Here is an 11,863-nt window from a genome sequence, read left to right on the forward strand (position 1 = left end):
TACTTATGATGAGCATCTAAGAATTATTTATTCACAGCATATGGTGAGAAGGAGCAATGAGGTGTATAGCACTGAGGTAAAAAAAGAAAAAGAAAAAAAAAAAGGGTCATCACAGGATGGTATAGTCTTCTGAAAAGGTCAGTTTCAGCTTTAGGCAATAAAAAACGTAAAGAACTTGTAAAATCCACCCTAACAATTTTACATTAGTTGTTTTAGTAATTTGGACATCCTAAATAATAATGAGCAAACAATCCATGTCCCTTAACCGACACTATGCTTTTATTAAATAATTTCTTATGTCCTGCAATGAACCTGTCAATTCTCATGAAAGTGAACTGAGGCGTTTCTATTGGCTTAGATTTTGATACGTTATCTTATATTATATTATATATTTTGTATTTATCTCATCAAAGTTGTATCCATCGTACCAATTTAAAAAAGCTAATATTATATATAGAAATTAATTTGAAAATATAATATATTTTTAGGAGTTAAATTATAATTTTATCAAATTGAAAGATCAAATTAAAAATATCATAAATTCATAATCATACTATAATTTTTCCCATAGCTCATCCTCAATTTTATCTAGAATCTCAAATGATGCTCCATGTATCATTATGTAATTTTAGTATGTTTTTAGATATCAAATTATAATTTTATCAAATTGAAAGATCAAATTAAAAATATCATAAATTCCTAACTATACTAGAATTTTTCTTATAATTCATCCTCATTTCTTTCCAGAATATCAAATTATATTCCGAGGACTATTCTGGAATTTCTAGCAGATTTTAGGGTCAAAATGTAATTTTATTAAATTACAGGACCAAACTAAAAATATCATAAATTCATAGCTATACTGGAATTTTATCCATAATTCATCCTCAATCCTGTCTAGAATCTAGAATTATTCTCCAGGGACCAATCTGTAATTTTTTTTAAAGTTTGGGGACTAGCATATAATTTTCACAAATTGAGGAACCAAACTAAAATTTCATCATCTTTAACCTCAAACCCAAATTTTTCCACAAATCACCCACTGATATATCAATATTTCTAACTCAAGCTGATCACTTAAACAAACTATAACTTAAAATCATTATCTATTCTTAAAATCTTTCAAAATTAACTAATTAGTTTAATATCCATAACAATCAATCCATAATATTCAAATCAATTCATCAGTCAAACCCAAAATAAAATATTTAAAACCCTAATCTTCAAAAAGAAAAATTAAAACTAAATAAAACACATTTATACACATCAAAACATAAATCTTACATTTTAAATTTATTTTCTGTAACTATCTTCTCCTTCCCTTTTCAGATCCCTCTTTCTTTCTTTTTTGTGGTAATGTTCTTTATTAATTTATGCCTACTTCTCGGCCTCCAAAAATTTTATTACCTTTTTCTATTCTCTTTTATTTTCAATACACCACAAAAATAACATGGATTTATATCAAATATTGTACAAAGTTTTGAAGTTTTGAAACGAACACAAGTGTCTTTTATCTTTTGCAATATTGAAATAGAGTTGGTTGGGTAATATGAGAAATTGACTGTAGTTCTACTCTCTTTCATATGTATTTTCTTTTCTCTTTTTCTCTTTTGGTGTTTTATTTTTAATATTTTCGGACTTGTAATGATTTGTTATAATTTTAATCACACTTCAACAGTATTTATAACAATTTTTTGTTTTGACGAGTGCAAATGGGAAGTGATTTTACTTACATATTTTTGTTTCCATACTTATTCCCTCTTCTCTCCGCCCCTCTCTTTCCCCTCTCTTTCGCACTTTATATATATATATATATTATTTTTCTTTTAAAACACACTTAAAAAGTTCAAGTACTGAAACAAATGTTTTACTTGTAATTGGTATTTGGAATTGAGTTGAATTTTTTTATTAAAATTTAATTTTTTAATATTTGTAAATTATTCTAACATGTTAATATCAAAAATAAATTTTATAAAATAAAAAATATTATTTTAATATATATATTTTTAAAAAATATATTTTAAAAAACAAACACCACACCAATTAAAAACACCTTTTTAGCATCAAAATCACGTCCATCTTTTTTAATTAAGGAGTGCAATAAGAAAGAGTATTCATACTAAAAAAATTTACATTAGCAAATAACAACTAATAATAAATTATCATAAAAATCCAACATCAGCACTATAGCAGCATCCAAAACTTCTTGTAATAATAATAGCCATGAGATCTAGCAAGGATAATGCTATAAAGAAACATCATCAAATTAGCAACATATTATAGTTCGACTATTAAAAAAATTTAGCAATGTAAAATTTTAGAAGGAATTAATAAGGTAAAGTAAATTAATTACCCAAAACAATTATATTCTAGGATTGTACCAACATCATCAATACAACTTACAAACAATCAATTGAGATTTTTAAACTTTCATCAAATTCTACAAAAACATAAATTAAAATGTTAGATTAAACATATGTAAATAAATAATATTATAAAATAACTATATTTAAATTTGTAAAAGAAATTACCTGACTCAATCATCTCAGAATTTTCAATATAATCCATGAAGTTTCTGATGTTATTTGGAATTGATGCCAGACTCAACCAATTCTGACAACAAACCATTACTTGCACTGTCAATGGATATAAAAAGCTTCGAAATGGATATAAAATATGACCACCAATATTGAAAGCTGCTTTAGAAACAACTGTAGATACCAGAATAGCTAACACGTGTTGTGTCACCTTAAAAAGAATCTTGTCTTTTTTAGCATTACACCTCCACCAACCCAAAATATCTAATTTAAAATTATTAGGATCCTCACAATCATCACTTAAATACCTCTCAACCTCATTTTTTTTAGACACCACCTTCTTCCTCTAAATGTTTTTTGAATTGAGAAGCTAAGTCATCCAACATATCATCATTTACCACCATTAAATCAACATTAACATTTTCATGTATACTAGTTCCAACACTATAAACAACCTCAATATTCTCATCAACATTCATATAATGCTCAAACAACCTTAGCAAAGTATCATTAACCTTAATTGTAAAATTTTCAGCCTCTTTAACATCATACAATCTTCCAAAATAAAATCTTACATATTTCAATTTGAAATGTGGATCTAACATAACAGCCATATATAATAAAAAAGTTTTGTGTATCTTGATCCCCCCAATATTTTTTATACTTTGCCATCATATTCTTAGCCATTTTACTTACATAAACAACTTCACTTCTACAAAGTTCAGATATCCTTGTGTGCATGGAAATCAATTCATGGAAGAAAGAATTAGATGTCATATACAACAAGCCAAAAAATTTCAATGTAACCATGTAAAATAGTTTCAAAAATTTGATAAAAGATCTAGCCTTTTCCCAATCTTTTAAAGTAGGAGGACCTAAGTTTTTTTGTTTTCATTTTGAATCAACCTCAAAGTAACTCAAATACCTAGGATCAGTTTCTTCTAACCTCATAAAAAACACATCAAATTTATCAACTGCATGCTTGATCGCTTTTTATGATCAACTTGTTTTAACTCGTAAGTGCCCGAGTGTGCGATGTAGCAATTAACTTGGTAAGATCGAGGTCATATCCACAAAGAGCTAGATCTGAAAAATAAGCTAGGTAACAAAAAAAACTCAAGAGAAATTAAATTAACAATAACTTGGTTGAAAATAATTGATGGATTTGTTTTCAAAGATGAAAACGTGTAAATAGATTCTAAATGACAAGAAAAAGTAAGTCTTAGTCCAAATCAATTTTAATGGTGATGTATTGGTGATTCCTTCAAGGTATATAAGATAACTTAACCTAATATCAACGATGGTGATATTAGATCAGAAGATATTGCAATGAAATTTAAAAAGATGAAAAATTGATTATTGCTTAAGAATGAACAAGTACTTTCATATTAAGTAAGACATTGAATCAAGCAATCTCTATACCAAAACTAAAGTTTGTGCATAAAAATTCAAGATTATAACATTACCTAAATTATTTCTAAAATTTCTTTGCAATAATAAAACATTCATAAAGAAAATGACAACATAAATATTAGGATTCATTCATATCTTAAAGAACTCACCTCAACCACCATCATCCTTGATTTGGATCCAAGAAAGAGATTAGTCAACCATGATTATGTATAAGAACAATTTAATAAACATGAAATAACTTGAATCAAACTGAAACAATAAGTTTTATAAGCTAAAGAATTGAAATCTACAAAGAAGAACACAACACAATTTCAGTAAAAGTTCAGACACAAATATGATGCTAATTTTGGATAGCAATTTAGACCCTTATAGAAGCCTTTGTTAAAGATGTCTATTAGAGACATATTTATAGGAAATTTTGTCACCTTTCTAGATCATTAAAGAACAGCTTATTTAGACACCCGAGTCAAAAGTTATGGGTAAAACACCGAAAGGTATTCTGAAAAATCAAATCATGTCAGCTTTGCAACCACTTTGGTGTATGTTTTTCTTTCTCATTTATGAGCTGTCTCTTTTTTTTTTTTACCCAAAATAATGTCATAATGTCCCCTCCCGTTTTCCATTCATGTGCTTGCCTTCTTGGATCAACAGATTACCCAAAATAAATCAATTGTTATTTGTTGTATGGACATGTAAGATCATGGATTGTACTTGGGCTGATTTGAAGGCTGATTTGGGGCTAAATTTAAGCATCATATAAGGATACAAATGTACCTATTATTTGGGCTAAGATTGACATTGAAACTTTGAGTATTTGATGGTTGAAGTTTGCACACAATATAAGGCAAGTTTGGGCTTGACATAGATCATATGATAAATCTTTTCTAGGATTAGAATATAAGTGATTTTGTTTTTGGAAAAAATTGGAGCACTTATTTGAACCAAGATTTGCTTCAAACTTCAACTAAATTTCTCTTCAATTCTTTGTTTTGAATTTCGATATTAAATTTTCTGACATAATCCGTTTAAGCTCCAAAAACCTAGCAAAACATTAAAAAAAAACTCCATTACTAAAAAGCACATCAATTATTATAAAAACCTAAATAAAAACAATAAATACATATGTAAAATAAGAGACTTAATAATACTTTTGATGCATAGTCACTGCATCTAGCATCATATAGCATCATATATATAGAGTTCCATCTAGTTGTAGCATCCAAGCAAACATATTTTTTACTCCTAATTTTCAACCTCTCCGCACATTGGTTATAAACAAGTTGTCTAGAAGGAGAAGATCTAATAAACCTCACTGCATTCCTAATCTTAACAATTAAGTCATTAATAACTTTCAATCCTGTACGAACAATAAGATTAACAATATGTGCACAACATCTAACATGCATGAAGTCATTTGACAATATATTACTTTCCCAATTACTTGTTGCTCTCTTCAAATATTTTATTATCAAATTATTTGAACTGGCATTGTCAACTGTAACTATTAAAATGTTATCAATTCCCAATTTCAACAAACAACTCTCAATTGCTTGGCCAATTGTTTCACCTTTATGATTAGAAACTTGACAAAAGTTTAGAATTCTTTTAATCAAGTTCCAACCTTCATCAATCCAATGGGCAGTCAAATACATATAATTAATATTTTGGATTGATGTCCATATATCGGTTGTTAAACATACACATTGATCCTTAAGAGCATTCTTTAATTTTTCCTTTTTAACTACATACATTTTCAAACAATCTCTCCAAATCATCAAACAAGAAGGAATATCAAATCTAGGTTACATTACTTGACAGAATGATTTAAATCATTGGTTTTTAACAAAGTTAAAAGACAGCTCATCAAGTATAATAATTTTTTTTAGAGCTTTCCTACACTTTTCATAACTATAACCCACCGCCGTAATAGTCACCAAATTTTCCTCTCCATTATTACCTCCCTTTATTATATGCCTAGGTTCTAAGACTAAATTTTTTTGCTTTCGGTCAATCACAGAAGGAAATTTTTTGTATACACCTAGATGACTCCACATGTTACTAGTCCCATTAAGTATAGTATGCCATGCATAGTCTTTTCAACAATACATACATATAGTCCTGAGAGCCTTAACATTACCATCTAGTTTCTTAAAGTGATCCTAAATTTGAGATATTTTTCTTTTATTAGATATAGAAGCTGGATTACCTTCACTTTCAATGTTGCTATTGTACTAGAAGTAGCAACTAGAACTAGAACAGGCATAGAATTGGGTTCCGAACTTGAAGAATTTGATTCAATTAGTGTAGGATCTTTCTGATTATCCATCTAAAATTAAAAAAAAACAACAATACGAATCAATTCAAGCAGAAATATTGTAATGGACTTGGCACAATACAGATTCAGAATCAATTCATTGTAGAAATACTATAACCATATATTGATTTTCCATGTTAACCAATAACCATATTAACCAATACCATATACACTGTAATGAACCAGGTAAAAAATAGATTGAATATCAATTCATTGCAGAAATACTGTAACTAGATTGAATAAAGCTATGAACACTATTCAAATCCATTTTGATAAAGAAAATATATAACTTTTCACCAACCATCATAAGCCATAAATCTAGCCAAACTCTCTTCACCAACCATCATATAACCTTTCCTAACCCGATTCAAAAAACACAGTACCTAGTCTTAATTATCTTATTAGTTTTAAAGTGGAACCCCTTGTTTTTACTTTCAACCAGCTAAGAACAAAAACAACATAGGACTTTAACCTTTTTTTATACCTTTGTAATGTGATTCAAAACTTAATCCAATGAGACTAACAAAGTAACAATGTTGCAAATTACACCAAATCAGCAAAGAATAAACAATTAAAGTATTCGTTGAGTGCAGGACATATAATGCAGACCCCCCTAATCCAAACAATAAGGACAAACTAATCAAGAACCTTAATAGCAGGAAAAAAGATTCTAGCAAAAAACTATTCCCTTACCTTGAAAAGGCAAGCTAAGGGCAAAAACAACGTAGGTCTTGAAAGCTGAGATGGACCACAAACAACGGAGAAACTTGAGGAAGATAAAAAGAAAATAGAAAATCAAGAGGAGTTAAAAAGGTCCAAGCCTTGCGAAGCCAATGGCAAGAAACGTCAGAGAAGCATCAAAGTTTGAAACAAAAAGTTGAACTTACAAGCACATGAAAATAAACTTTATTTTGCCGCCTTTTCTCTAATGGAGAAGCCCTTTCTTTCTACTGCAAGTGAAGAGAGAAGCCAAGGGGTTTTGTTCAGGTTTTTGTTCGGCTACAAGTAGACTAAATGGATGTGGAGATATGGGTTGTTGACTTATTGTTCGGCTAGAGAAGAGATAGATCCAGGGGATAAGAGCAAGACACAGGGAGGATGAAAATTAAAAGGGCAAGAGTCAAGATGAAGGGGCAGAAGGCAAGACAGATGCAGAAAGGAGAAGAGGGAGGATGAAAATTGAAGGGCGACAGTTTTAGAATGTCAATTAGGGTTAGGCAGCCTAGTGGTTTACTCTTTAGTTATGTTATTTATACTACCGGTTCGGTTCACCGGTTTAAGTCGTCAAACCGGAACCGAACCGAACCTACAAGATTTTATGATTTTAAAAATTAGTTTAATCGGTTTTCTATCTTGGTTCGGTTCTCTTAGTTTTTTCGGTTAATCGGTTTTTTTGAACACCCCTAGTTAACAACACTAATATTTTGGAAAAAAAAATATAAATCCAAAAACTCAATTTACTAGAAAAAAGTTCAGAAATCATTTAATATAAACAATAATTTTTATACTCACTTTTATTTATTTGCAGTCCCTATTATGTTATATTTCAAGACCGGCCACTTTTATATGGATCCACTGATATGGAAAAAAAGAGGTGTTTGGTTATTATTATAAAATAAAAGAGATGAAAATAATAAATATATAAATATATATGGTTATAGAGATAAAAATAAAAGTGTAGAAATGATATGTTTTCACGCAACCCAGATTATCTTGCTACTATGCAATCAAGTCTATTTTGAGGCTAAACTGTCTCAAATCATTTGAAGCCATTTCATGATTGAAAACAAAATTGAACCGTAACTTAACATGTGAAGACAAAATTGAACCGTTTTTCTCATGCTTCAATACCAAAATCATTTTTCTAATCTAACATCTTGATATTTTATTATAAATAGCCTTCCTTTGATGATTTAGATACTCAACCAGCAATTGAAGAACTGGCCTCCAGTTCATCTAAAAAACAATGGAAACCCAAGCACATTTAACAGCAAGCAGTAATCGCCAAAACAATTCTCGTCCAGAGGCAAATTTCCCACCAAGCTTGTGGGGTTGTAGCTTCGCTTCATTTTCCTTCCCACAAACGGTAAATTACTTCTCTTCTATATATGTATAGCAGTATTAAGAAAATTTCAGTTTCAAAACTATCTACAAGCTATTAGATTTGTGGGATCTATCATCCAATTCTGCTCTAAGATTGTAATCTGATGTTTCACAATTTGTTTCTAAATTTTTTAATTACATATTACTTGTCTGTGTTTTCTTTAATGATAAAATCATATATATCTTATCTCTCCACTCCTCTCAGGTCAAAGTTGATGTTAAAGTAGTTACACTTTTGTCTAGCTGTTGATTGCTTTTACTTTAAACAAAGATTTCATTTTTATTGAGTAAAATTCTATAAGAAAAAAACATTATCAATAGAGTAGAAAAAAACACTCAATGCTATCAATTTATATTAACTGAATATTTCACTGCAGGAATTCGAGTCATACAGCCGACAAGTAGAAGTGTTGAAGGAAAATGTGAAGGACATGCTGACGGCTTCCAAAAAGGATACAGTAGAACATATTGAATTCATTAATCTGTTATGTCGGCTTGGTGTGTCATATCATTTTGACGACGAGATTGAAAACAGCCTCAAACAAATTTTTGATGACCTTCCTAATCTTCTTGAGAAACAAGACTTTGATCTCTACACTTTGTCACTGCTATTTCGAGTATTGAGACAGCATGGATTCAAAATGCCTTGCGGTGAGCGCATACTTCCAGTACTTTATAGCCTTTCAAACCTTAATTAACATCTCAAAAATTATTTCTCGAACAGTACTTTAAACTCTGCTATATCTTTCTTTCACAAGAACTAATATATGGTAAAATTAAGATTATTAAAAAAAAGACTAGAACGGTAAAGTTATTGAGACTAGCAAAACTTTCGTGAAACTAAATAAATATTCTTTCATAACCCACAAACATCTTTTGAAAATTGGCTAAAATTTGTGTTGTGTTTTTTTTTTTTGGTGAATCATCAGTTGTGTTCAACAAATTCAAGGACACCAATGGAGAGTTTAAGAAAACAATCATCAACGATGTTAAAGGCATCCTGGGCTTGTATGAAGCTTCATTTTTAAGTGTGCATGGGGAACAGGTACTGGATGAAGCCCTAGTTTTCACAAAGGCAAACCTGGAGTCTTCGGCTATGCAATCAAGCCCACGTCTAGGGGACCATATTAGGAATGCTTTGATCCGGCCCTTTCACAAAGGCTTACCAAGAATAGAGGCTAGAGAATACATCTCTTTCTACAAAGAAGAGGAGTCTCGGAATGACACTCTACTCAAGTTTGCCAAGATAGATTTCAATCGAGTTCAGCTACTGCATCGACAAGAGCTATCCATTCTCTCGAGGTAATTTTGTGTTCGAGTTCGAGAGAGACATCAGACTAAGTTTCTATTTGGAATTTATTTACTCGGTTGCTACTTACATTTTAGGTGGTGGAATGATTTAAATTTTGCTGAGGAGTTTCCTTATGCAAGAGATAGAATTGTAGAGATCTATTTCTGGGCAAATGGAATCCATTTCGAGCCTCAATATGCTTTCTCTCGAATGATGGTCACGAAATATACAAAGATTGTATCACTGGTAGATGATACATATGATGCATATGCATCTTTTGAAGAAATACAACATTTTACTAATGCAATTGAAAGGTTTGTTTCTTGTTACCTCGTAGACTGTCTTTCTCTTCTAAATCTTTCATAAACAAAGAAGTCGACACAAAGATGTTCAGGAAAGGAATGGAATTTTCTGTCTCAATTTCAGATGCAGCATGAATGCTATTGATCAACTACCTGCCGATTACATGAAAGTTCTTTATAGAGCTCTTCTGAATCTCTTCAACGAAACTGAGAATGATATGGGAAAGCAAGGAAGATCCTATGCGTCATATTATGTGAAGGAGGCAGTATGAATATTTTTCCAGTCTCATATATTCTTTTACTATTTCTAGCATAATATATTGTTATTGTACATATATTAATTTAAATATTGCATCGGTTTGACCACACAATCTTTGTTTTATTTGTATGCTATTAGAGCATTCCCAATCCAAAATGCTATTTTGAAAAGCTAAATTAATAAAATAGCATTTTGAATAGTATAAATATAGCTTATCTTACTATATCTATTCCAATGGAAAAAAGCCATTTGAAGAGCCATTTATATTAGAATGAAAAAAATAAGTGTTTTATTATTTCTTAATATTGTTTAATGCTATTTTTTTTTCCACATGTCTACATTTAATTGGTCTATTTTTTTAGTGGTCCCACTTTGTTGGTTTTGACTCTTTAAAGAGATATGTAGAAATAGTATTTGTGGGAAAGAAGAGGCATTTTAGTATTTTATTTGGCTTCTCCATATTGAAGTGTGCAAAACAAGCAAAAAAAATCAAAATATTAATTTTTTATTTTTGACTATTCATTTGACTTCTCCATCGGAGATGCTCTTAGTTCAAAGAATTGGTGAGAGGCTACCATGCGGAGGCGGAGTGGGCAGACAAACGCCATGTCCCAACATTCGATGAGTACGTGCGCAATGGAATAGCCACAAGTGCTTATGGGGTGATTATGGCAGCATCCTTCCTTGGAATGGAAGAAGTTGCAGGAGGGGAGGAGTATGAATGGCTAAAAAGTAATCCAAAAATTATTAAAGCTGGAAAGATGATCGGTCGTTTGATGAATGACATTGTGGGCCACGAGGTAGAATTCTTAAAATTAAAAATTACTAGATACACCGAGAATTGTATTCTCATATCTTATATAATAACTTACAAGATTTTTCAATTATTTCGTGCATCAAAAAAATTGAACCAAGTGTCAACTCATGACTTTCTTTCTTCTCAATATTTTTGTGTTTAGAAATTTTTCATGTTAAGTTTATTTTCTAAAAACTATAACATCGTTTATATATTTGAAGGATGAACAAAAAAGAGGAGACTGCGCATCCGGTGTTGAATGCTATATGAAACAATATGATGCATCGGAGAAGAAAGCAATTGAAGAGATACAAAAGATGGACGTTAATGCGTGGAAGGATATCAATGAAGATTGCATGAGGCCAACTAATGCTCCAATGCTTCTCCTTCAACATTTTGTTAATCTTATTCGAGTTACAGATGTTATTTATGGGAATGATGACGATGCCTACACAATTCCATCAAGTTTAAAAGATTATGTTACTTTATTATATATTGAGCAAGTGCCTCTGTGTGAATAATGGTGTAGAATTCGTACTTTGAGCTCATGGTGGAACTCTCTATGAATGTTGTCGGATGTATTGTAATAAAACGAGCAGTCACTCTATTCTATGTACTATTGGATCTAGTTTGTATTTTGGTATGTATTGAATTTGATAGTTGAGTTTGAATTACATTGAAAAGATTTAAACTTTGCAGTGATGCATGATCTATTCTTAATTTATATATTATTCTTACATTTTTTATATATATTTTATGATCTATTCTTAATTTATATATTATTCTTACGTTTTTTATATATATTTTATGTAGGATAGGTGATTCTAACAACCTTTCAATTCTCACTT

At 30.3% G+C, this 11,863-nt stretch overlaps 1 protein-coding gene across 1 annotated transcript in view; it reads left to right on the plus strand.

Annotated features, from left to right (window-relative positions):
• Window positions 1–8,208: 8,208 nt before the first annotated feature.
• The window catches only part of LOC105119029 (probable terpene synthase 6), an 11,221-nt gene continuing 7,566 nt past the window's right edge, over window positions 8,209–11,863 (plus strand). The window contains exons 1-7 of the mRNA XM_011017126.1: window positions 8,209–8,350; window positions 8,745–9,018; window positions 9,297–9,669; window positions 9,754–9,972; window positions 10,085–10,226; window positions 10,771–11,019; window positions 11,237–11,558. Coding sequence (XP_011015428.1) covers window positions 8,231–8,350; window positions 8,745–9,018; window positions 9,297–9,669; window positions 9,754–9,972; window positions 10,085–10,226; window positions 10,771–11,019; window positions 11,237–11,536 — 1,677 coding nt within the window. The 5' untranslated portion in view covers window positions 8,209–8,230 and the 3' untranslated portion in view covers window positions 11,537–11,558. The remainder of the gene's footprint in view (window positions 8,351–8,744; window positions 9,019–9,296; window positions 9,670–9,753; window positions 9,973–10,084; window positions 10,227–10,770; window positions 11,020–11,236; window positions 11,559–11,863) is intronic.

This window comes from Populus euphratica, unplaced genomic scaffold (genome assembly GCF_000495115.2).
Source record: "Populus euphratica unplaced genomic scaffold, PopEup_1.0 scaffold2446.1, whole genome shotgun sequence".
Classification (NCBI taxonomy): domain Eukaryota; kingdom Viridiplantae; phylum Streptophyta; class Magnoliopsida; order Malpighiales; family Salicaceae; genus Populus; species Populus euphratica.